Source organism: Lutra lutra, chromosome 12, assembly GCF_902655055.1.
Source record: "Lutra lutra chromosome 12, mLutLut1.2, whole genome shotgun sequence".
NCBI lineage: Eukaryota > Metazoa > Chordata > Mammalia > Carnivora > Mustelidae > Lutra > Lutra lutra.
Genome location: NC_062289.1, coordinates 25,736,555 through 25,763,050, shown reverse-complemented (window position 1 = coordinate 25,763,050; position 26,496 = coordinate 25,736,555). Strand labels below are relative to the sequence as shown.

Genomic DNA, 26,496 nt, shown 5'->3' with positions numbered 1-26,496 from the left:
CAATGTCTGCCTCTGAGGTCCCAAAGTCCTTTCACCTGGACCCCACAGTGGCTTTGATACCTTCTCTTGTATCACAGTTATCAGTGAACGTGTCATTTCCTAGTCCTTAATACAGTGCCTGGCACACAATGGGGCAATAGTGCTGTTAGAGAGGATGAATGAAAGTTTCGATGCCCCTTGCAGACAGGGGCCTTAGCTGTCTCTAGCCAGTGCTCAAGCCACTGTGGGCCTCAGTCACTGATCGCTGACATGCAGGGCAATGCTCTGGTTCCCTCCCTCATGCAGAGGGCATGCACTGGGGATTAGCAAAGGGAGGTGGCTTAGGCACACGGAGTTGAATGGGAGAGGTAATAACTCTGGGAAAGGTGTCATCGGCCCTTCATCTCACTCCCCCACCTCAGCATGAGGGCCAGTGCAGCAAAGCTGAGGGACCCCCCAATCTAGGAACTGAAGAAGAGGTGCTGTGGCCAAAAGTCATGGTGGACCCTGCTACCCACAAGTGAGTGCCCCACCCTCACACACCAGCCAAGGGTCACCCATCCCACCTTCCTGAAAGCCTGGGGTTTACCAGTTGTCTGAAGCCGGCCCTTAGACGGCAGGTACCACAGCGAAGCAGGCTGACCCCAGCAAGGCTGACTCGGTCTCTTGTGCCTCCACAGAAGGACTTCACCGTGCGGGAAGAGCTTCAGCAGCAGGACGTGGAGCGCTGGCTCGGCTTCATCACCTTCCTGTGTGAGGTGTTCGGCACCATGCGCAGCAGCACGGGCGAGCCCTTCCGCGTGCTTGTCTGCCCCATCTACACCTGCCTCAGGGAGGTAAGAGACCCGCCTGGCTGTGCCCGCTGCCCTGCCAGGGCACGCCACCCTAGAATGCCTGTTAGCAAAACTCCAAAGGGCCAGGAATTCTGCGAGGCTCGTACCACCTGGCGGGATCCATCCTTCGGTGAACAGGAGTGTGACTTCCCATGCTTCTGTTGGCTAAAGCCAGGTTTTAATTGATTGAGTTTATAGAGAAGGAAAAAGCCCGCCGAAGGAAATTATTAGTAACTCAGACTTCAGGAATTCATCATTTCAAACGCTGCCTGCCGGGAGGGGGTCTCCGGCAAATATTAATTGAATGAATGGTTCTTTGGTCTCGATGCGTTTACCATTAAATTATTTATTTTTTAAAAATACTCGCTTCTAAATTTCATCTGAAAGAGAAATAAGTGAGAATAACCAAGAAGCTTCTAGGAGCGAGAGTTCAGTGACGTACTTGCCCTGCCAAGTGTAGAGTCCACTTTAGAGGGTCGTCGCGGCTCCTCTCGGGGGCCAGAAGCTGGGGGCTCGTTATGGGGCGGTTGGTGTCATCTAGGGAGAGGTCGGTGGCTCAGAACACAGCCTTGAGGGCACCAAACAGGACTGTATTCCGGTTGTATTTTTGAGTTGGAGCCAACAGGACCCGCTGATGTGAGGTTTTGGACAACAGAGGAAGCGATGTGGGATCCTGGTTCACCAGCCTGGTGGCACCATTTTCTGGGGAGGGGAGGGCTCGAAGAGAGACAGAGTGGGGATGGAAACCAGGAGGTGGGTTTTTTTGTGTTTGGATGACTGGGTGGTCATGCCCAGAGAGTTGTCCACTGTTGCTTGGGTAGAAGTGCGTGATAATCAGGATGAGGTCGGCCTTGGGACACGGAATCAAGCGTTGTGTGAAGTATGTGTGTATACTTGGTGCTCAAGGCTGGGACCAGATGGGATCCCCCAGGGGGAGGGTGTAGCTGGAGGAGTGGCCGGGCTGCGGGGAGACGGTGGACGGGAAGGTGTGAGTGTGGACAGGTCTTTGGAGAAGTGTTTATGTGAAAGGGAACAGGGAAGAGGAGCTTGTCGACTACAAGGGGAGATGTGTAGTCAGGGGACGTTTTTGTGTTTTGCAAAAGAAGAAGATAATAGAGCAACGTAAGAGAAAGGAGAGGGTCATTGTAGATGGTTTTGAAGCATCCGTTTCTGAGAAGCAGGGGGCTCGCTCCCCACTGTGTGGATGCTGAGGAAAGCAGAGTGTGCAGACCTCTCTCAGACATAAGCCATCAGCCTTTGCCACTGAGCCCAACATACTGCTTAACAGATGCGTATCAATTCATTATTGTTTCTCAGATCGGCAAATGGCCTCCTCCGACAGTATGTTGCTCTCAACGCGTCCTAAGCTCAGGACGCAGTACCACAGGAGGTCATTGCTTTACTTTTTGCCTCCCTGGGCGGTGATCTGAAGGCAGCCCTCTTGGATGATGGCTACTCGGGGTCCTCCAATCCCTGCCTGAGTTGCCCTGTGGCCCTGACAATCTGGCTCAAGGCAGGGCAGTGACCTGGAATGCCCCAACACATTCCCTCTGCGTGATCTGGGCCCCTCCCAGTGCTGCCATCACCTGCTTCCCCGACAGGAGGCAAGGCCACCGCTGAGCGCTGGCCCCTGGCTGCCAGGACACTTCTAACACCGCCTGAGGTGGCGCGAACGTTCGGATGTGAGATCCCGAGGTGCCAGGAAGCAGGGAGCGTCCCCTCATGCATACTTGTTTGAGGCGTTCCACTTTTCAGGGCAATGTCACAGACACAAGTGTCTGTGCTCTCGGTAAACTCAGAGAACAAACAGTCCATCCAGGGCTTGTGCCATCGTGTAAAAGGGGAAACCAGGGCCCCGCATGCTGAGCTCTCTGCTAGAGGCCCACGGTGAGGTGATTCAAGAACCAGCCCTGGGCTCCCGTCCTGCCTCTGCCAGGTTCCAGATGTGCCGTCTAGGGGAGAGATCGCCTGCGCTGAGCCCTGGTGCCCCCTCTCTAGGGGGAGACCACGCTGCTTGCTCTGAAGGGGCTCAGGGAGAAAGACATGGTGTGGAGAGAATGCTAAGTGCACCAGAACAAGTACACCCGAATGTGGAAGGAAATGCCCCGGGGACTTGTTCTAGGGCAAGGTGGCTCTCCGAGAGCTCAGTGTCCTCCAGGTTGACCAAGGGCCAGTCTTAAAGGGGCAGAGAGGCTGAGTGCCCTGTGCTGGGACACCTAGCCGGTCAGTGCCAGAGCTGGCCTGGGGCTGCTCCACTACCAATCGAGAGCTCTTAGCTTCCTTTACACAGGGCCTTAAGAAGATATCATAAAGGGGTGTCCTAGGGATTGTCTCAGTCCCCACAGAGAGCCTGTGCCTTTCCCAGCTCCCTGGAGACAGACACCTGAATTCTCAGAGCCTGTTGCTGCCTCCCCCCGTCCCCCGTCATACACACACACACTTCCACTGAGGCCTGACTGATATTCCCAAAGCAGGTTCGGTCAGCTCTGAGAAGTTTCTAGAAGCCAAAGCTACTGCTGCTGCCTCTCTCCGTGGTGTAAAAGTTTAGACTTTTCCCCTGGGGCCAAGCAGATGGCTGACCCAGATGCCCACCGTACCACCCTAGCCTGGGTCCTCCCAATCCTAGAAGCGTCCCAGGCCTGTGTTTCCAGCTGCCCACTAGATACATCCAGGTCATGTCTCAAGCCCCTCCAATAAGATGTGACCAGAGCTGCGCCCCAAGGCCTTCCTGCTCAGTCCAGATCCCAGTGCAGGCCCAGACTCACCCTTCCGGCCCCCCACAGCCAAGCAGCAGCCCAGAACTCACCCAATTAATTATCTGTTCTTACAGCTGTAGGTCACTCTACCCTCTGCTTCTGCACACCCTCCCTGGCTTCCCCTGCTCCCCTTTCCTCTGGGCCGTGATTCAAACGAGACCCACGGGCCATCTTGGTGTGAAAAGCTCAAGAAGAAGATACAAAATCCTCACAGCCCCAGGGCAATCTCAGGGTCCTCAGCTCACGGAGGCCACCCTCACTGGACGTGGGGCTCACTGGCCTCCACTCCCCTTTAAGACCAAGCGCGTGCTTGGCTCCAAAGGCCCTCCAGACAGGGGGCCACCCGGGGCTCTGAGAGCCACCCTACCCTAGCGGGAGTCCCCTGGACATCTCCTTGCACACTCTGACCCAGTTGAATTAACCGTTCTCTCTGGTTCCCTTGGTTATTCAAGACCTTGGACTCCATCCTTGGAGTCTTCTCTCTACCTGGCCAAAACACCTCTTCCAGGGCCCAGCCTAAGCCATGTCTTCCAGGAAGCTCCCCAGCCCCACCCCCAGCAGAGCACAGGGACAGCTCCCAAGAGCCAGACGCAGCACTCGGCCCTGACAACTCCAGCCTTCCGACGGCATCTTTGTATTTTAGTATTTGGTAATTTGGCATTTATTTAGTATTTTATAATGATAACAACACACTCTGGAAGGCATTGACCAAAGCCCATCATGTATTCTTTTCTCTCTGAACTCGGACACCACCCTGAAGATGATCATCCCCAGCTGCGGGAGAACAGAGAGGTCAGGCAGTTTGCTCGGGGCCACACAGCAGAATGCATATGGGAATCCAGGTCTGAGTGCTGGAGTCCCTGCTCCTGACTGCTCTGCTCACGCCTCGTGAAGCACCTTTCTGTTTCTTTAGTCCGTAGCCCAGCGCCTACTACTCAGAAGAAGCCAAATAGGTCATCAGATAATTGATTCCACTTCTGCCATAAATAACTTGTGCCGATCAGACCTTTCTTTGAGGGATGGAGAATAATTTTCAGTGAGCCTTTTTATTGTTTCAACACCAGTGGCTCTGCCAAGAGGGTTTTCAAAGTGATTGAAGAGTATTTTCGGTGCCTGCAAGGGGCAGGAGTCTCCTTGCCCTCCTGTTTGCCGCTCGTATTTGCTTCGCGAGCTCTTTTTAACTTTTTTTTAAAAGATTTCATTCTTTTAAGTAATCACTACACCCAACATGGGGCTCGAACTTACAACCCCGAGATCAAGAGTCATACACTCTACCCACTGAGCCAAGCAGGCGCCCGCCCTTTTCTTTATTTTTTAGTATTTATAAAATTTTATTATCATAAGAACACTTAATATGAGATCTACCCTCTTAACAGATTTTTAAGTATACAGGACAGTATTGTTACCTCTAGGTACCATGTCATTAGTGAATCCCTGAAATTTATTCATCTGACATAACAGAAATCTTGTGTCCAGTTTTTAGCCACTGACATTACCCCCCTGGCCCTAGCCTCTGGCAGTCACCTCTGTTCTTTGCCTCTATAAGTCTGACGATTTGAAAGATAAGTGGAAATATGCAGTATTTGACCTTCTGTGACTAGTTTATTGCACTTGGCATAATATCTTCCAGAGTCCTCTGTGTTGTCCCATATGGCAGAATTCCCTTCTCTTATAAAGTGGAATGGTACCGTCGACCCCCGAACAACATGGGTCTGAACTGGGGGGGTCGCTTAGATGTGGAGTTTTTACGATATCTTAGTGATATCGTAGTAGATATCTTAGTGATAGTTCCACCAGTGGACTTTATTGTAAGAATACAGGATATAATACATATATATACAAAATATGCATTAATTGACTGCTGATGTCATTGGTAAGGCTTCTGGACAACCAGAGGCTATTAGTTACGTTTTGGGGGAGACAAAAATTACATACGGATTTTCAACGGCACAGGGGTCGGCGCCGCTAAACCCCACGTTGTTCAAGGGAGAGTGAATGGATATACCACACTTTTTAATCTCTGCTCTGTTCATGGGCTTCTAGGTCGTTCTCACATCTTGGCTGCTGTGAATAGAGCTACATTGAACACGGGAGTGCTCATACCTCTTGAAGATCTTGATTTCAGTTATTTTAGATAAATTCTCAGAAGTGCGATTGCTGGATAATAGGGTTCTATTTTCAACTTTTTAAGGAAGCTCCCTACTTACTGTCTTTCAGAGCAACTATTTCTCCCCGTCCTTGCTAACACTTGTCTTTTTTTTTTCCAAATAATAATGGTCATCCTAACAGACGTGACGTGGTTTTGATTTGCATTTCCCTGATGATGACTGACATTGAGCGTCTTTTCATATACCTGTAGGCCATGTGTATGTCCTCTCTGGAAAAATGTCCATTTAAGTCCTTCGCTCATTTTTTTCAATGCAGTTATTAGTTTTCTGCTTATTGGGTTGTAGGAGTTCCTTATATATTTTAAAAATTAACCCATTATCAGATGTATGGTTTGCAAATATTTTCTCCCATTCTGTGAGTTGCCTTTCACTCTGTTTTTTGGTGGTGTTGTTTTGTGGGGTTTTGTTTGGCTTTTGTTTTGTTTTGCTTTGTTTTGGCTGTGCAGAAAAATTTTCATTTGATGTAGTGTAGTTCCGATTGTCTGTTTCACTTTTGTGCTTTTTGCTTTCATATTCATGAAATCACTGCCAAGACCAATGTGTCGTGAAGCACTTTCTTTGAGAAGTTATAGCTTTAGGTCTTAAGTGTTCATCCATTTTAAATTGATGTCTTTGTGTATGATATAACCTAGGAGTCCAGTTTCATTCTTTGGCCTGTAGATATCCAGTTTTCCCAGCACCTTTCGTTAAAGAGACCGTCATCCTTTCCCCAATGTGTGTTCTTGGCGCTTTGTCGAAGACTGGTCGATCATATGTGCACGGATTTATTTCTGGGCTCTCAATTCTGTCGCATTGGTCTGTATGGATGTTTTAATTACCGTAGCCTTGGAATATATTTTGAAATTAGGATGTGGGTGCGTCCTGATTTGTTCTTTTTCAAATTGCTTCAGGATTGTTTTGGCTATATGAATCCTTCTTGACTCTCTATGAATTTTAGAATTGTCAGTTCTATTTCTTTAAAAAATGCCATTGTGATTTTGATAAGAATTGCACTGAATGTGTGGGTCGCTTTGGGTGGTATGGACATTTTAACAGTATCAAGTCTTCCAATCCAAGACCAGGAACAAGACAAGGGTGTCCACTCTTATCACTCCCTCTTAACATAGTATTAGGAGTCCTAGCCAGAGCAATTAGGCAAGAAAAAAGAAATAAAAGACATCCAAATTGAAAAGGAAGAAGCAAAATTGTCTGTTTGCAGATGATGTGATCTTATATATAGAAAACCCTAAAGACTCCACCAAAAAAAACCCCAGAAACATTAGAACCAATAAAAGAACTCAGTAAAGTTTCTGGATACAAAATCAACATACGAAAATCAACCGCATTTCTCTACACTGAAAACAAACTACGTGAAAAGGAAATTAGAAAAACAAGTCACTTTACAGTAGCATGAGAAAGAGTAAAATACTTAAGAATAAACTAAGGAAGTAAAAGACTTGTACCCTGAAAACTGAAAAATGTTAATGAAAGAAATCAAAGAAGTCACAAAGAAACAGTAAAACATCCCATCAGCTGTCTTCCAGTAGCGCTGTAAGGACCCCTTCATCTTGCCCAGGCCCCCAGCCAAACTATGACTGCATGGGCCCCCCACAGGAGGGTATAATTAGTGTTTGTGGCCAGAGCTAAGGGTGCCATCATCTCCCATCTCAGCGGGAGCCCACTTGCCAACCATTTAATTGGTTGGGGTTGGGGCCGGCAGTAGGGGACCGCCGTTTTCCTGACCCTGCAACGCTCTTGGCCCCTTTGCTCCTCTGTCACCTCTGTGACCCAGTGGTGATCTTGCCAAGATACCACTGAACACTTTTCTTTGGATGCCTTTCTTCAAGAGCTTTGTCAAAAATTCCTCTAGCAGGGAATGCTAGAGTGGCTTTTAACCCCTTACACCTGTTTCCTTTGAGCAGACGTTCCCTGTGCGCTAGGGGGCTGTTTCTACCTGCTCCCCCTCATCCTTTCTGCCTCTACTGCCCCCAGCCCATCTCTACCCATGATTCCCAGTCTCCTGCACTCTTCTGAGTCTGGCGGCCAAAGCCAGGGACAAGAGTGGAGGAAAGGAGAAAGGGAGGGGGGTGCCCTGTGCCAGGAATCATCCCTCTGCACCTCCCTCTGACACCCTCCCTATGGTTGGCTCCCTTGCTCTCCTTCCCTCCAGGCTCCAGAAACCTCATCCGCCCCCTCCCTGCCTTTTCCAGAGGAAGGGCAGGGAGGGGGCAGGTGCCTCTGAGGGGTGTCTCTGATGGGCACACCCCCCTCAAGGATGCAACTGGTTGGGCTCCTGGTAGAGGCCAGCAGGCACAGGCTGGGGAGGAGGACACAGAGGGCAGCAAGTCAGGCTTCTCAGGAAATGAAATTGCTCCGTGCAACAATGAGAGAGCCACTTTTTTAACTTTTTGCGTGAGCGTGCATTCAATTGCTCACATTGTTTTGGCTCCAGGGGAAATCTGACCTCGGAAAAGACTGAGATGAAGTGGGTGTGGGTGGAGATCCTCTGCTATTTCACAGGGCTAAGAGAGTCAAGCAGAACATTCTTCAGAGGTACCTTTCCAGCGGGACTATTCCTCCCTTCCCGAAAGCAGGAGATGGGGCCAGGGCACGGCCCATGGTGGCCAGAAGAGGTCAAGGTCACCTGAGCCCAGGATACCGATGGACCCTAATGGGGAGCACAGAGATTTGAAATTATTTTCCATGCAACCCCGGGACTCCTGACCCTTTGCCTTGGGAAGCTTTTTATAAAGTACAAATTCTCAGACCATCCTCCAAACCTATTTGAACCAATGAAATCAAACTCTCTGGGGATGGGGTTTGAGAGGGAAAAAGAAAATTCATTTCTCCGTGTGACTCCAGTGTGCAACCAAGGTTAAGAAATGCGAGTAGCTGTATCTTAGGTGCATTCAATGAGCAGCCATTGACAGCCAGAGAGCACTGTGGGAAGAGCACAACCGGAAGAACCTCTCTGGCTGTGAGTTTGAATCCTGGCTATGCCAATCCCAGCTGTGGGGCTCCCCTAATTCTTTAATGGTTCCAGACCTCAACTTGCTATCTGTAACACAGGGATATGGGACTAATCCTTACCCTGCAGGTTTAAGGCTTAAAATGAAAGCAAGTGGTGCATGACAGCCCCTCAGACAGCTGGCTACACTGTTGTGCATTGCTGTCGGAAGCCAACCGTGTCCCAGGCACTGCTCCAGAGAAGCATCACCCCACAGACAGCCCCAGAGAGTAATGTCCGTTCTCCTCACTGGGCGCCACGGCCCCCCACGATCAAACACAACCCCCCTTTCCTGGAGAACTTCACAGGAATCCTCTGAGGCTCTAGCCACAGTGCTCCCAATGCAGGTGCAACAGAAGGCCTCTTGCATTCCTCCTGCCTGAGCGCCATCTTCCTCCTCCCCCTGCCTGACTCTCACCCACCTTCAAGGCCAGGTTCACTTCCCACCACAGCCCCAGCATCCCCACCCACTGCCCCGGCCTGCCCTGAGTTATTCCTCCCGTAACATCTTCTGCAACTAGCATCCATACGGGGCTGCAGATGCCTGTTCTCTGGACACACCCTTTGCCGGGTGGTCATATTAATGCCTAATGACCTCTTCTCGGTTGTTTTGAATCATTTCATCCTCTCATCTATCATGAAACCCCAACTACAGTTTGCTCAGGATGCTCCGCTGCTTCAGGAAGCTGTGACTGGGTCTGAGACAATGCTACTTCTCTTATTGAACTGCAGAGTTTCCTAGTTGTTCTAGAAGGAGAGCATAGAAGTTGTGATATTCCCCCAAAAGGCTGACAACCCACTTGGTGAGAGAATCCACAGAAATCACGCAGCAGTGAACATTTATGGTGGGTTGTGCCAACGCAAGGGTAGGGGGAGTTTAGAGGTGCGGGTTGCTGATGGGAGTGAAGGGGAGGGGAGCTAGGGATTCAGGACGGGTACTGGCCTGGTGAGGAAGGAGAAAGACCCCCAGGAAGAAAAATAAACAGAAGCATTCGGCCAGAATGAGGTGGCCTGCCTGTGTCAGGTCTGATGGGTAAGCCCGGGGCTGGCACTGGCTCCCAGCAGAGGCATCCCGGTGCAGGCAAGATGATACCAAAGTTTCCAAGCCAGAGAGTAATGACATGGAGGGCATGAAAGAGAGTTTGTGTATTCATTCAATGAACACTGAGAAAAATGCTACTTCTTTATTGAACTGAAAGGTCTCCTAGACACACTTCCAGAGAGAATATGTTGAAATAAAATCAAGTAAATCTGGGCTCTCCCTAGCCAGATGGACACTCAGGGAACTCAGTGCATAGTGCAGTGCTCAAAATCAGGTGAGCCTGGAAGCAGGAAGGTGGGAGCCCAGAAGCACACAAGACAAGGAGATCTGATAAGGGCATCTCAGCGGTGAACTGTTCAAGTCCTTGAACCTTTAATTCCTTACCGTTACCAGTCACTCAAAAAGACTAAGCAGGAAGTGAAAGGCTGGAAGGAACCTTGAAAATTCAGGAGACCCTTTCTCCATGAACAGTTTATTCCAGCCCGTCTTCGGCATAGACCCTGCCTGGAATGTTCCTCCGAGAATGCAGCCTTCCTGGGGCAGGTACACAGCCCCTGGGCACTGGTTTAGCCGCAGTTCCTCCGGGTCCAGCAGCTGCTGCTATGAATACCTCCGCTTAAGCAACCATTCCTGTAACCTCTGCTGAAATAACTCCCCACAGTTTTGTCCCCTCCAAAGCTGTCGCGCCCCCCCCCCTTCCAGTTGGCAGCCAAGACACTCTGTGGTGTGATGCCCCTGACCGGCTCAGACACCCCCAGCGCACACCCACACACCCACACACCCGCCCACGCTGGCAGGCCTCCCAGAGGCTGGGGATCCTTGACCACCGCCCCCACCCCAAGATAAAAGCCAGGTCTGCCCCCCACCCCAGCCACCAGTCCCGACCCCTTCCCCAGCCCCCACCCTTTAACTGTTCTACTTCCTTAGCCAGACTCTGCAAACTGAAATGTGAAATTCGAAGCCAGTGTTCCCCTTAGCAACCATGGTAACACAGGATCTGATAGAGAGCCTGGAGTTATAAAAATACCAGCTTCCACCAGACACTGGTTTCCAAAGGGAAACCAGTCTCCACGCCAGAACCGTTTTTAAACAGTCTTAAAACTCAAGAGATTTCCAAACCCATCTCAGCATGGCTTCAGCAAGACCTCTTTTCAGTTCCCGTTTGGAAGGCGGTGGCGTTGCAAGCTTTGGGTATTTTCTCTAAAATGTAGAGATCCCTGCCTGAGAATGAGCTAGCCTTACATATATAGGTGGGAACGGTTTTTAATAAACATCAGATTTTCGGCATTCTTTAAAAGTGAGGTTGGGTTGCTGCCAGCCCTTCCGGTTCCCTCCCAGGGAGTCAGCGCCACCAATCCTCCTAATTACAGTAGGGGACTGATTGGGTCTAGCTCCTCTTCATTGAAAACGGTTTTAATTAACATAACCGTCTTCTAGCAGGAATCCCACGTGGAAGGCCTCGGGTGGGGAGGGGAGGTAAGAGGGAGAGCAGCCCGCTCGCGCGGCCCGCCCCCTCCAGCGGATGCCCGCTCCCTCCTGCGGACGCCCCCTCGGGCCCGCCCAGGGCGCGAGTACGGAATGCGGCTGGCGCTCTCCGCGCCGCCTGCAGGGGGCGCCTGGCCTTGCAGGCTGGGGAGCGGGCCTCTCCCGGAGGCCGCCCCGCCCCCCCCCCGTCTCCAGCCCCGCCCCCGCGGCCCCGCCCCTCGGCGCTCTCCGCCTCCTTCCTCTTATCTCCTGGGGCCATGCCTGTAATTCCGAAAAATATTCTAACTCAGTAATTAATGTCTGAACTTCAAGAGGCCCCTGCTTTCTGCAGAGGCGCGCAGAAGGCGGGCGGGGACCGGGCGGGGTGAGGCCTCGGCGGGGAGGGTGTGGGGGTGCGGACTTTTTCTAAACTGGCAGTGGACGGCGGAGGATAAATCTGTCTGCGCACATCTATACATACACACATGCATCTGTCTACGTTTTTAAATCCTTTGGGCTTTTTTTTTTTTTTTAAAGTAAGATACCTTCCTCGCACCCTCTCCTCCCACCCCCAGGGGCGGTTTCCCAATGGGCTGATAGCAGATTCTGCTAGTCAGCTTCAGGGCTAGAGGAGAGATAGTCTGGGGCACTTCCTCCGTGTGTAGGTTCCAGGGCGGGGATTGGCTGGGAGAGAGGAGGAGTGACCCACATATTTAGAAAATAAGAATGCAGGCGCTATGGGGTTGACATAGGGCCAAAGGTAACTTCGGGTAGGTGGCCCACGGAATCCTGGCCTCTGAGTGCCCCCCTCCCCCATCCCAGTGCCTCCCCATGGTTTGCACAGCCCAGCCCTGCACAGATTTCATGCCGGGTACCCTGTACCCAGCCATAGGAGCAACAAGTGCGGGGCTGGCTTCTTGAGCGTGTGGTTGTCCCTCCCTTCCCAGAGCTGCTGTCTGCTGGGGAGAAAGGGGAAAGCAAAGCACCCAGTACTGGGAGCCGGTGCACAAGTCGCATGCAGCCCCCCCAGGACCCACACCGATCTTCCTTAACCTGCTGGCTCACAGACCCACTGATTAACTTTAGTTGTTGATGCTGTCCCCATGGGCTGCTCTCCCACCGTCCAATGTAAATAATGTGTAGGGCAGCACTTGTCCATCAGGGCCAGACACAGGAACACGCTCTTCTCCTGTCTTTTGTTCCCTGTTGAGGGCTCCGTGATCACCACCAGCAGCAATGATTAGTAGGTTACAGATAGCCTGGGCCAGGCCCTGAGAGGAGAAACTTCCAGGATTGACAGTTCTTGTAACTGACCAAAAAGGGTGCTAGGGAGGAAGGCCCACTTCAGAGCCCCACGAATTCGGGCATCTTCTCTCTGGCCCTCAGCTCCTTATTGAGATTGAGGATTAAAGGGGATTTAGTCCCGATTTGCTGATTACAAGTTGACTTCCTCCCTTCCCTGTAGGAGGACTCACAAAAGAGACATGAAATGAAGCAATGGGATCATTCAGCAGCAAATTTATATCATATAAACCAAGTGCTTCTTAAGAAGCAAAACTGTGAAGGAACACAGTAAAGTACCTGTCAGGGCCTTTGCCCTTGCCTTTCCTTATGGGAGAATGGCCTTCCTCCGGGCACCCTTCCAGGACTCAGCTGGATGTGGATCCTTGGTTGGCCCTCACCCACCACCGCCGCAGCCTGCTTTCTCTTTCTCTGTAGCCCTTACAGGATCTGGTTCTACCTTAGAGTGTTCTGTGTCCATGTGTTTTTTTCTCTCCCCAGTTAGCATGGAAGCTCTCTAAAGGCAAGGTATGTGTCTGTTCTCCTCATTGCAGTATCCCCAGCGACTAGAACAGTGCCCGACACAGAGTAGGTGCTCAGTAAATACTGAACAAATTAATGAAATGGAATGTCTAGACTGAGCAAAGCGGGAGACCGTAGGCCCCCTCCTAGAGTTCTTCTGGGATTACCTCTCAGGGGTCAGAGGAATCCAGAATCCTTGAAGAGGCAAGGTGGGGGCTGGCTGGGAGGGGGGTTCGCACATGAGCTCAGAGTGGAAGAAGAAGAGAAATGCTCCCCCCTAAATCAAACTCAAAGGAAGCAACCTGTGCTCACACTTGGAGCCTTCAGCCGGTGAAGCCGACTGCGTTCTGTCCCTACGCTTAGCTCTGCTCTAATTTAAGTGGTCATTTCTTGACTTCGATCCACCAGGCCTATGAGGTTGAACTAGTCTGTCCCGAGTCAGAATCCCATGACCCACAATCACAAGAAGTCAGGGTGGGCTTGCAACACAGCTTCACAGATCAAGAGCCATGGGGAAAGGGTTGTGGAGGGACACTGAGGGGGGCATCCTCTGTGTTCCACGCCGGCCTTAAGCTGGACTGGAAGACGTGGGCCGAGCAACAGGGCCTTCCTCTCTTGCCTCTCCCTTGAGGAGGGAAAGGAGTAACAAGGATGCACAGAGCTCAGGAGAGTTCTGGGAGGGTCAGGAAGAAGGTGAGAACGTGGCACAGGAGCTGGGAGGGGCAACTGAAGTCACAGACATTGAGGACAATGGCAGCCTCTGTCCTTAAGGACCTGGGCACAATCCCAGCGAGGGAGCAACATGTCCAGTACATTATAATATGAGCCTCTGTGTCACCACACACTTGCTAATAGCTGCATTAAAAAAAAAAAAAAAAAGGAACTGGTGAAATTAATATCTTTTATATTATCCAGCGTAGCCAAAGAATGACCATCTCAACATCAATATTTAAAAGTGCGAGTTTTTTTTTTTTTAATCTTCATGTTTCTTGTGCTCAGTCTTTGAAAGCCACTGTGTATTTTATACTCAAAGCAACTCTCCATTTGGAGTAGACACATTTCAAGACTGTGTGTGGCTAGTGGCTCCTGTACTGGACAGCACAGGTCCGGAAGCTGACTTCTAGAACCCTCAGGCTTTGGGGAACTGTTCTGGATTCCTAAAGTAGATGGATCCCCAAAGTCTCTAAAGTATTTTTCCTAGCTTCCCTTGCTGAGCACCCAGAAGCAGAAGAAAACGTGAACTAAAATCTAAATCAAACAGCCAGCATGCGGGTGTTGGGTGGTTGGCTGGGGCTCCCTGATGGCATGTGCAAAGGCAATCCTTTGGACCTCCGAATGAGGAAAGGTGAGGAGAGCAGCAGGCGAGGACAGAAAGGGCGAGAGAGACAAACAGCACAGTGCGGGGGGGCGGGGGGGACTCCCTGGCAGGGGGTGGCAGACTGTGCCACAAAGCTCCCAGCAAAGTCCGCAGACCCGGGAGGGGTGCAGGCAGCTGCCCGCTCCTCCTCACAATGGGCCAGTCCGTGGAAGGCACAATTAGCTCATTCTTGCATTGGCCTTTTGATTACACTGTTGTTCTCAGGACTTCCATTTCTATAATTAAGACCTTGTCCCTTACTCAGAGGTATTGAAACATAAAAGTATGTGCTGAATCTGGCTTCCCAGGGTTAAAAGCCAGACTTAGGAAATGCAAACACACTTGTGGAAATACAAACACACATTCACTAACTAATTATCCCATAATTAAGCCGAAGCCCTGCTTAAAACAATTAGCTCTGGGAATTGAACAGTAGGTCCAACTCCACTTTTTGCTAATTGTTCTTCCCTGATAGACTGGATATGGCCAGTCTGGGGCAGGGGTAGGGGGGAAAGGAGGGACAGTAGGGAATGAATTAGTCTGCCACTTTGGGTCCGGACTGGACCATGCTCTGCTTGGTTTGGAAATGTTAGTCAGAGGAGAGTTTGAGGTGTGGAGAACAGCAAGGAGGATGTGGTTTGGGCAAGGGGAGTTGAGCGGCTGCCCCAGGCTTGGACGCGGGCCATGGGAAGTCTCAGAAGCTCCTGCTGGCCACACTGAGGTGGCTTGCCTGGCTGGAGCTGAGGGCGTGGGCCAAGGATTAGCTGACTGGAAAGCAATTAGATGAGGTGGGGCTGGCTGGGGAAATACCTGGAATCCCAGGGCCAGAGCTGAGACTTGCCTGGGTAGTGCCCTAGGGGGGAGGCCTAATGGGTTCTGGGGAGTGGAGGTCCCCACCACGAGGGTGGCTACTGATATCCCCACCGGCCAGAAGCCCTTTTGCCCTCTTGCTGATGGCAAGGAGAGAGTTCTAGAGTGTGGGGAAATCCGGGTGGTATGGGGGTGCTTTCAGCCTTCCAGGAAAGAGGCCCTTTTCCTGATGACCAAGGTCTTCCCCACCTCAGTGTGTCTGCCCTCCCCCCCGCCCGCCAGCACCCTGCCTCAGACTCCCAGGACTTTCCTGAGGCCTTTGGGGTGCCATCAGGTAACACCCACTCCTTTCCTAGGTAGGAGGGATGTGTGTGGAGGGTGTTACCCGTCCCGGGACTTTCAGATTTTGAAAGGAGAGCTTGGAAGAGAAAAATGTGTGCCCCAAAGGGGAAAGAAAAAGAGGTTCAGGGGTTTGTAGAAGTCAGGGAGATTACTGACACCCCCCCTCAATGAACCATCTCCCCAGAAAATATCCACAGACATTAAAGCTTGCAGAAAATCCCAGAGCCTGTCCTCTGGGGGCTTCTCATTACGAGCCCCCGCACTAGAGGTGGAATTTGGGATTTTCATCAGAGGGGCCTTCCAGACCACCCTCAAAGCAATTGTGTAAAGAATCCCCAGGGCTGACCCGGCACAGCACAGTCGAGGACTGACAGCTCCCTTTTTCCCCCCACAGAAAGTATCCCAAGCTCTTACACTAGTCCTCCTTCCCTCCCCTCCCACCTCCCACCTCCTCTGTCCCCTTCACTCTCTCCATGGATCAGAGGTTAGCAAACTTCTATAAAAGGCCAGATAGTAAATATTTTAGCTTTGCAGGCCAATAGGCTAAATGGAGTTTAACCACATCCCTGTGATTTGTGCAGTCCTGAGCAGCCGTGCGAAGCCCCGAGAGCAGTTTCTGTGGAAAGCGCTCAGTTCTGCCTTCCTGATGCGAAAGCCGCCCTGGACACTATGTAAATGAACGTGCGTGGCTGTGCTCCAACAAAACCTTATTTATGGACACTGAAATTTGAATTTTATAGCATTTTTATGTGTCACAGAGTATTATTATTCATTTGCTTTTTTTCCCCCAGCTATTTAAAAATGTAAAAACTGTTCTTAGCTCACAGGCCCCATAAAAAGGAGGCTGTGGACCAGATTTGGCCGATGGGCTGTAGCTTACGGACCCCTGATCTAGATCTGTGGTTCTCAGTGCTCATTAAAAATTGAGGCATCGCTGTCCGAAAAGAGAATTTGCAATTTCCTGGGCGCTGCTGCTGCTGCTGTAGGAGGTCCACACACTGGTAGGCCTGACCGAGTCTGAACCCCACCCCCATGTTCTCGACAACAAAACGGAGACCCAGAGGTGCCCTAGCTCTGTCATGTGAATCCAGAGGGAGGGTTCTCTATCCCTGGGGAACTCGCTGGTTTTCTATCTCTGCCCACCCCCAGAGATCTACCCTGCCTGCTCATACTGCCCAAGGCCCTCGCTGAGCCACAGGAAGTGTGTATGTGTCCCCTGGTGTCCCAAAGTGGCAGGGCTCCAGTGAGTCATTTCCCATGAGTGGAGACAGCATGCACTGAGGCATCCCCGTGCTGCCAGATGGTTCCCTCCTGACCACCTTGTCAACTTTGGGGATCCACAGAGCAGAGAAGGCTGGGAGGGAAGCTGAAAGGCCCCTCTGTGAGAAGAGAAAATGAAAGGAGACTCAGACATCAGACTAACATGATTTCAAATCCAACGCTGTCAGTACTAGCTAGGACCTGATGCAAGACCTGAGGACCTGAGGCTAGGACCAAACCTCCTTGAGCCTCGGTTTTTCCATCAGTCAAATGGGAAACAGCAGGATTGCCATAAAGACTGGGGATCGCATCTGTGAACTGTCTGGCACATAGTATAGAACATTTACGGTATCTTTATTGGCCGCCCTGGCTTAGTGCCTTAACCACAGCGCTCCCCAGCCACAGCCCGACAGGCACGGAAAAAGGCTATACGATCCTCTTGATGACACGTGAATGAGATCGTGTGACTGTCCTTATGGAGGCAGGCACTGTCCCGTACTTCTGTGACACTTTTAACGCTGATTTAGGTTGGACTGTGTAAGGCCATGTCAAAGGTGTGTATCTGGGATCCCTGGGAGGACTTCAAAGTCTAGGAACTCACAAAAATTGGATGTAGATGTCTGTGAACGTGTGTACGTGTACGTTTTCCTGGGAGAGGTGCCAAAGTTTCCATCAGATCTTCAAAGACGCCCACATTCCAAAAAAGCTAAGGGACACGTGTCTCCAAACACAATGCATAAGACAGCACCAAACTTTGGGGATAGATTCTTGGGTCTGAGAATCAGCTCCCTCCCCCTGATATATGGCAAGGGGCACACTGAACATCGCCTAATTCGGTCCCAAACTGCCATGTCTTCAGCCTTAAAACCCGTGACTAGCCCACCTGTCCCAACCGTCCCAGAATCAAACGATGTCCTATGAACGAAACCCCAGAATAGAGCAGCCAAGGACCGTGTGGGGTCTCAAAGTGACCCCCAGGTGAGCGAGGGGCCTTGCAGGAACTACCCTGCGGGTCAGTGAGTTTGCTTCGAATGTAAAGGCCTGGGGGTGGGGGGTTTCCAATGGGTAACACTGAGCTGTGGTGCTAAGCAGGACTGTGGCAACCCTAGGGGAGGGCTAGTAAGAGGAAGGAGCACAAGAAGCCTGGGGGGTTCTCCGAGGTTCCAGCTCTCGGTCAGGCCTCTGGTAGCGAGAGCGTACCCCATGCGAAAATTCACCCAAACGGCAGACTTAGGATGTGTGCACCTTTCTGCCCGTGTGATACGTCGAACGTTTTCTCCCAAAAAGTTTCCACTGAGAAAAGTAGAAATACAATATAAAATCACCCCCTCGGGGATCTTTCTGTATCACGTTGGAATGACATGAGCACATCGCTTGAAGAAAGAGTACTTTATGTGTAAACACGAATAGGAGAGTCGGGTGTTAAAATCACCTGAAGGCCAGATTTAAGTACCTTTCTTTTGGTCCCAAACTGCTCATCTGAATTGGCGTAACATAACTTTTGCTATCCTTAATTCTCTCACAAGGCCCCACGGGCTGCCTCCGGCCTCTTCACAGCTGCGATGGACCTGCCATGGTCTGGCCTGTTTGGGGTGGCCTGTCCTGTCCACGAGGGCAGTGGCTCTGGCTTAGGCCACCGCTGCTCGCGGAGGGCTGCCTGTCCCATCCCCGCCCTTCCTGCTGGCTCCTTCGCTCCGCCACGTCCCATGCTTCCCACTCTCTGGTGGTTTCTTCTCGGCAAACCACCAAACCCTCCTGAGGAGGGAAAAACCTTCCCCTAACCCCACACTCCCCTCCGGGAACTGCCCCATTTCCCTCTGCCCTGTGGAGCCAGAGGTTTCGGAAGAGAGGGTCTCCCCACGTGTGTCTTTCTGCCCCCTCAGGCCAGCAGCGCGGTCCGCATTGAAATCCCCTCATTGCCGAGTTCAGAGGCCGGCTCAGTCCTCGGCGCCACGGCAGCGGCTGGTGACATGTAAGCTAATTAGGTGACTGCGTTCTCACAAAAATTTATTGATCGATGCCGAAAGTTGAATTCCATGTAATTTTTACATGTCTGGTGTATGTTTTTCTCAAAGTTTAATATAGGAGCCTTTGCTCTGGGACCATGTTCACCTTTAAGGCCTTCTCCAAAACTTCATTTGGTGTCCTCTTATCCAGAGGCCTGGAGAAGTTGATTTACCAAAGGACAGGTGACCATAGCTGGTGGTAAGCCAGGAAACGGGGGCCGCGGTGCAAGTCCCAAAGCCTAAGTCGGTCGCAGCTTCCCAGGGCAGCCACAGCTCCCCAGCTCGACCTGCACCAACTAGATCTGCATCTCCAGGCCTGAATACATCCACCTGACGCTTCCCCCCTGGCCTCCCTAGACCCCTCTCAAACTCAGAGCATCCTAATGGAACCCGTCTCCTCCCAGAGGGTGCCGCCATCCTGCAGCCTGTGACAACAAAAAGCCTGAGGCCATCCCTGACTCTCAGCACCGCCCTCTACCCCATGAATCCGCAGGGTCTAGGGGCAGCAGCTCTTCCCTGGTCCCCAGGTCTGGCCACCACGTTTCTGCCTGTCCACAGCTCGTGTAGGCCAAGGTCCCCTTTCACCTGAATGAGCCCACCGGCCTTCCAACAGGGCTCCCCTCCTCTCTCTGTACTCCTCCAAGCTCGCAGGATTCTTGAGGGTGACCTTTCTCATTGCCTGGAATGTTCTTTCTGCTCCTTCTCCTGGCCCCACTCTTTCCCTAGCTCGACCTTAAAGAGTCTGCTCAGAGCTATCTCCCCAGGACTTCGCTGAGCTCCTCTCCCCACACAGGGGAGGACAGTCCTTCCCACCCCCCACCCACCCCCTCAGCACCTCCGTTCTGGGTCCCATGCCTCCCACTTGGTAAGACCAACTGCCAGGGATGGAGCATGCGCACTGTGTGCAAGGTACTATTCTAATATGGGTCCCAGATGATCTCATTTAACCCTATCCCCACTTTCCAGAGGAGGAAACTGAGACACAGAGAAGTTAACTGTGCAGCCTTGGGGCTGGGGGTGATTAGAACACAGGCAGCCTCGCCTTATAGCCTTGGTTCCCATCACTGATCTGCTGGTGTGACGTCTGTCTTCCCTGCTCTACCAGTAGACCCATGAGGGTAGGACTCGTGCCTCCTGACAAAGGAATGAGTGGGTGAATGAAACACTTGTCCCTTCAGACTCCCTGGAGCAGGGGCAGAACCGCCGTGCTCTGGGCCCATGCTGCTGGGCAGGCTCCACACTAGGGAACAGAGGGGCCCTTCCGAGTGGGTTGGCTCCAACCAGCACATGCTGGGGATACTGGGCACAAGGTCCTGTGTGAGGAAAAGCTAGTCTTGGTAGAACCTAGACTAGACCTAGAACTAGCGAGAACCAATAGTTGCCCCCAGGCTATGAACAGCAACGCTTCTATGAACAGCGACGCTTCCGGTTGTGGAAGTTAGAGGAGGAGGTCAGGGAAAGCTTCTTAGAGGAGGCAGGTCTTGTGATGAGTCTCCAGGGGTCCAGTAAGTGGAGCTAAGGTGGGGTTTGCTCCTCACCGTCCCCGCACTTAAGAACAAGACACGTTCACAGGCCTGTGAACCGATGGCGTTGGCTGGCCTAGAGGTCTGTGAAGGCGAGGAGAGGGGGGCAGGGCCACAGGGGTGGGCATGGCCTGGGCAGAGTGTCTGAGCGTCCAATAAGCCCTTTACCCCATTCCAGCCCTCTCAGGTGAACCGGTTAAGTGCGCACAGAATACAGAATTCTGATGCGCATGCGCACTCCTCCGAAAAGATCATCTCAACTTTGTTGAGTTGCCCCATTATTACAGTTTATATTCTGCTAAGGGTAAGACTCCAAAGCCGAACAAACTTCCAGGTGCCAATTAAATACTCTTATCTCCAGCCTCAGACTTGGCAGAGAGTCCTTAGCGAATCCTTTCTGCCGTCCCCAGGCAGCCCCAGGCCCTTTTCTCAGCCCGGGCCTGTCTGTCCCTCTATGGGGTGGCTGCCACTCTGAGTACAAATGCTAATTATGCCTTTAGCACAGCCCTATTGTTCTCTGCTTAAGCTTGTCCCAGGCCTAGCTGTCCCTGCCCGGTTGGTGCTTGGTTACCGCCTCACACCCAAACCCACCGCAGAACCAGCTTCCTCACCCGGGGACAGACCTCCAGCCCAGTCCCTGCGGTGTGGCCTCAGACTCCTCCCTCCACCCCCACGCCGGAAGACTGGCACCTCTGTCTGGTAACCAGGCTCCAGCGGGCATGTCTTCTTAAATACCACACGCCAAGATTATGGCACTGAAGAGGACATGTATTCAGCAAAAGTTTCTTCAGAATTTCCATGCTTGGTGGCAGAGGGGGCCAGTGTGGCCCTTCTCCAGCTCCTTGAGCCCCCTGGCTGGTTACCTGTGCCCTCCCCCACTCACATACCCTGTACAGTCTGAGATGGGTGGACGGGAAGCCTGGTTGACTCAGCATACCGTGAGTTTCTCCCGAGGCTCAAGGGAGGGTGGGCCGCTGGCAAGGCCCTTCAGAGAACCCGGTGCTACGGAGAACAGTGGGGAGGGCAGGGGTGGGGGCGGGGAAGGGTGAGGGGCGGAGAGCTGCAGCAGCCCCCGCATTCTGCGCACGGACACCTCTCCTCTGAAGCTGGAGGGTCGCCCTCTGTGACAGGGCCCCCTCCTCCAGAGTCCCCCTGGGGCTGCTGAAACCAGCAGAGAATCCCGTGACCTCCCACCGCCCCTTCTTCCTCATTGCAGTCTTGAGCTGGCTTCAGGGAAGGCAAGAGCTCGCACTGCCAGGAGGGCGTCCCGTCTTCCCCGGCCTGCCCACCGGCTTCAGTGCTGAGACTCGGAAGAAGGCAGGAAGGCGGCAGGGGTGAGGGGAGCCCTCGCTCAGGGCCTCGGGCGGCTGGGCAGTGGCTCGACCGCCGGGAAAGCTGACCCAGAGGAGGAAGGGATTGTTTCGCAAGCAAGGCCGGGCACTCGGAGCGGGCCCATCAGCCCCTGGCATGCGGCTAGGCCTGTCAGGAAATCAAGGAGGCGCTCTGTCTGCTTTCCAGCAGGCGCCACTTCTCTCTTTCCACCACTTTGCTCAGTTCACAGCACTGGCTCCAGGGCCAGGCGGGCGGGCGGGCCAGGCACCCTCTGCCGCAGGCCTGGTGCCCGGGGAGCGCCTGCGCCTGCCTCTGCTAGCCTCATCAAGAGGGTACCGGGCCTGGGCCACGCAGCCACATGGAGAAGGCCACTGGTGGCCATCTCGGGTGGGAAGGCAGGGTGACTCTCAGGGAAGGATTCCAGACTGTTTCCTTCTCGGTTGAGCTCCAACGCCCTTATCTCCTTTCCTGCCAGGCGGGGACTCCTCGGGAGTCACACACAAAAGAAAACCCCACCCAAGACACACAACCCCCCACATACTTGAAGGGGGAGGACTGGCCTCCCGTGCCGATGTAAGCTACCTGGTTGTCGGTCCGGGAAGCAGTCCATGGGCATTGCCCTGATGTTAAAATAGTATAGATTTGGTCCAGAAAGGGGGGGTGGTGCAGATGAAGACCAGCAACCACTAAACAGAGCCACCTTGGTGGCCGCTCTGAGAGCTCTTGGAACCGTCCATCGATTGAGATGTTTCTTGGAGGGAAAACAGTTGGGGAGAGGGTGGCAGAGGGCAAGGGCAAGGACAAGGTTCTGAGGTGGTTGGGATGAAGGTGGAGGGCCGTGACAGGACAGAAGAGAATACGGAATGGGAAGCATGAGTAAGAGTCAGCATGCATGGCACGGGCCCTCCCTTGAGTGTCTGGCAGGCCTGAGTACCGTTCTCATTTCCTAGAATACGGGAATGACGGTCGGGATATGGGAATAGAGAAAACTGAGCCCTGAGCTAGCCACTGGTCGCCCGGTTTACAAGGCTCACTGCTGTGAGGACTAGGATAGAGAGCCTGGCTTTGCAACTCCTAACTCCTTCCCAGGCCTGCTGGCCCACTCAGAAGAGCAGCGGACCCCGGGACTTTCAGACTTGACGTTGGGCTATGCTTCCTAGAGGCAGGGGGCTGGCCTAGTTGACCCCTCAGGGTCTCATTCCAGCCCAGCGTGCTGGCAGCTGATTCTACCAGCAAGTTGCTATGGGAACTCTAACTTTGAATTTCCTGGCTCTGGGGCTGTGAAAATCACAACCTGAACCTTCCGTTGATGTGGGTTTCTCGATTAATTTCCTGTTTGATTGTTTACTTTAGAGAGCGGAAAATGCCTTTGCAGGCTGCTAGGTCCCCCCACCAAGACGCTTATCACACCCACCCCCGCCTCCAACAAGCCACCAAGGTCAAGTCCAGGCCTCAGGTGGGTGGAGGTTGGGGGGGCTGGAGTCAAGGGGCCAGGGGGCGGTGAAGCTAAGAGCCGATGGCCCTCTCCTTGTGCCTGCCGGGGGTCCCAGCCTGGTGGGCACCAGGAAAGATCTGTGAGTTCAGAGAAGGGGCTGCAAGAAAGGCATCAGCCCATGGCCCCCAGCCCCAGGCCTGCCCCCCCCCCGGCCAACCCAAACCCCTCCTCCTGTCTCTGGGAGACGTTTTGTGCTGAGTCAGACACAAAACGCAGCCATTCTTTCAGAGGGGTAGGGTACCGTTGAGGGGTGAAGGTCCCAGGTGCCACCTGACACCCAGTGCCTCCAGGCCAGGCATTCTTGGCCAAGTTCCCCTGGGGAAGCTTCCAGAATAACTGCTTTTCCATCTGCCTGTCCTCCAACGGCTCTCCCCAGGGCCCCCATGCTCCAGCAGAGAGCAGCGGACAGGGCGTCCATTGTCACAACTCCGTCTTATTCCCAGCTCTGTCCTTGGGGAGCAGTTAGTGCTGGCAGGCTCAGGTGAGGCCCCACAGCAGGTGTCCCCCTCAATGACAGCCACCTTACTGGGAGCAGGACCCTTTGTCACCGTCAGAGTCCTTCTCCCCACCCTGCCGGCTGAACCCCTCAGAGCTGAGCACTCCCTCACTCACTTGATAAATAGGGGTGCTGAGCACAAGGGGGGAAGCGGAAGAGGCTGGCGGTCAGCCGGTAATCTGGGGGGTGCCCAACCCATCAGCACCCCTTCCCTTGTCTAGGTGACTGTATAACATACCATCCACATCAGGGCCCTTTTGGGAGCAAAAGGGACACTTACTACTTACTTTGGGATGGCAAGTGAAAACCAGAACCATCTGAGACACACCCCACTTTTTGCTGACTGCACCCCACCAGACTCATTTGTGTGGGCCTTACTGGTGGGACTGTGGTTATGTCATTTGACTGTGGGTGAGACCTGGCTTCAAATCCTGGTTTTCCATTACCTGTGGGCTCTTGGAAAGTCACCCCACTCGCCATGCCTCAGTTTCCAGAGCTGTACGTGAAGATCGCTAACTCAGATAAACTAGTAAAAGGATAAAACGGATCTTAAAGTGTACACACAGTGCAGGGCTTTGCCTTCAGAGCAGACATTCCAAAAAAGGTAAGCCAGGTGATGACTGAAGCCCCAGAAGGCATTGGTCGGTCCTCAGGAGACCCCCTTCTGGAAAGGTAAAACCTCAGAGCTGCCTCAGGCATTTTCCAGTCATCCTTTAGGAGAGATGGATGTCCGGGAAGTGAACGCAAAAGGAGCCACAGAGAGGACAGGCAAGTCTTCTAGAAGGGAAAAGAGGGGGCACTAAAGTAGAAGCTGGGTGTTGTTGATAGCAGCCATGGCCAATGTCCCTGTGGTTTCGAACCCTGACCCAGGGTCCTGGGAACTTACGGGTTGCAGGGACTCTGTGAGCAGAACTCGCGTCCTGAGTGGGCCACTAGCCAGGGTTTGGCTCCCAAGAGGAGCCACTGGAGCCGTGGCCCCATCCTCTGGCTCCAGTGTCTGCAGGATTCAGTGTCTGCTCTGAGCCCCAGATTACGTTTCCACCCCCTGGGGCCAGTTGTGGGATGGAGCATTCCCCCATGTGACATTTGCTGTGGCTACTTTGTACGAGGAGGTTTGCAAGCTCTGCAGGAAGGAGGCTAATTATTCCCTCCAGGGCGCCTGCTCCGCAGTTCGGGTGCCTGCCCGCCTTAGTGAGGAGGGCTGACAGCCAGACCACAGGGCGCAAGCTTGGACTCAAGTCCAGGTCAGAACCATGAATTTCCTTGACATCTGATCATAGGCGCCATACCAGGGCTCCTCATTAGGCTAGTGGAAGAGTGATATTTGGGGCAAATCCCCCTCTCCTGGGGCTGGCTAAATTGCAGGCCTGCACAGAGCACTGTTAATAAGTGGGGAACATAGAACGGCACTGATTTCGTAGTTGTCCTGACAGGCTGGGCCGCATGAGCATCCACACATACGTGTGCCTCTGTCTACAGCCAGCCTCGCCCCTGGTCCATTTCAGAGGATATGGAGCCATATCACTTCCCTTACTGAAGGCGAAGCTCTGCGCTTGGGTCCTCCTCGCCTGCAATGAGCCCCTCTCCTGCATTCCACCTGCCTCTCACACCTCGACAACCACTCCCTTGACCCTGGCATGGGATCCTGCCCTTTTTCTCTTCTGTAGGCAAGTTCAAAAAGAGAGAAGAGAGACGGGGAGGAAGGAGGGAAAAAGAAAGAAAGGAAGGGAGGGAGGGGAAAAATGGGGAGAGAGAGAAAAAAGAATGGAAACCCACAAAGAAAATGAAAGAAATGGTGTACTCTTGTTGTCTCTACTTCCAGCCTCCCTCTCCAATCCTACATGATCCAGCCCTCCGTCTGTCCCTGCCCCTGCTCTGAAGTCATCATGGCAAAGGTCGCCCTAATCACCAGATCCAGGGGGCCCTGGTCATTGTTCATCTTACTTGGCCTCTCTCAAGCATTTGACACTGCTGACCTTGTACTTCTTAGAGCTTTCTTGGCTTCCGTGGCATCACTTCCTCCCATTCCTCTTAGCTCTCTGACTGTCCTCGTTCTCCTTTGGGAGTTCCTCCTCCTTCCCCACCCTTTCCAGGTTTGGAGCCCTTACCCTCTTCTCATCTTGGTCTTCCCCCAGCTCATCCCACTAACACCTATGGCCTTGACCTGGCACTGATGATCATGGATCACCTGTCTCCCATGAGTCATCTTCCCCGATCATCCCCAGAACTATGAACTCGATATTTCTGATGCTGAACTCTTTTGCATCCCCCCAAACCAACTCCTCATGCCTTCCTATGATCATTGATGGCACCCCCATTCATCCAGTTGGGCAAACCCCAAACCTGGGGATTATCCAGCTTCTACATTATCCTTCTCCTCACCTTCTCTTCTGCCTCCGAAACATATGTCCTCCCCTTTCTCCCGCCTCGGCTGAAGGCAGTGCAATTTCTCACAGCAACCTCCTCACTGTCCGCTCACCTGCAGCCCCCCACCACTCTACCACCTCTGGTCTGTTCACCACACTGTGCTAGAAGGGATCCTTCCAAAATGCACTCTCCAGTTTAAAATCTCCCGGTGGCTTTCCCATCCTTTAGGATAAAATCAAAACACAGTATCATGGCAGCCAGAGCCCTTCAGGTTGTGGCCCTTGCCTTCTTTGTCATCATGTTCTCCACACCCCCCACCCCTAGCACTATATATGTTAGCATCTTGAAATACTTGTTATTCACCAGTGCACTCTGCTAGTTCAGACTTTTTTTTTTTGCTTTTGTGCATCTGCCATATGCTGCTTCTTAGACCGTATGCCTGGCAGGTTCTCCATCATCATTCCATCCCCTGCTTCA

At 52.6% G+C, this 26,496-nt stretch overlaps 1 protein-coding gene across 6 annotated transcripts in view; it reads left to right on the top strand.

Annotated features, from left to right (window-relative positions):
* The window catches only part of CTIF (cap binding complex dependent translation initiation factor), a 286,875-nt gene that overhangs the window by 250,178 nt on the left and 10,201 nt on the right, over window positions 1-26,496 (top strand). For all 6 annotated transcript variants that reach the window (XM_047696738.1, XM_047696737.1, XM_047696734.1 and 3 more), the window contains one exon: window positions 660-815. In XM_047696738.1, the coding sequence (XP_047552694.1) occupies window positions 660-815 (156 nt within the window). The remainder of the gene's footprint in view (window positions 1-659; window positions 816-26,496) is intronic.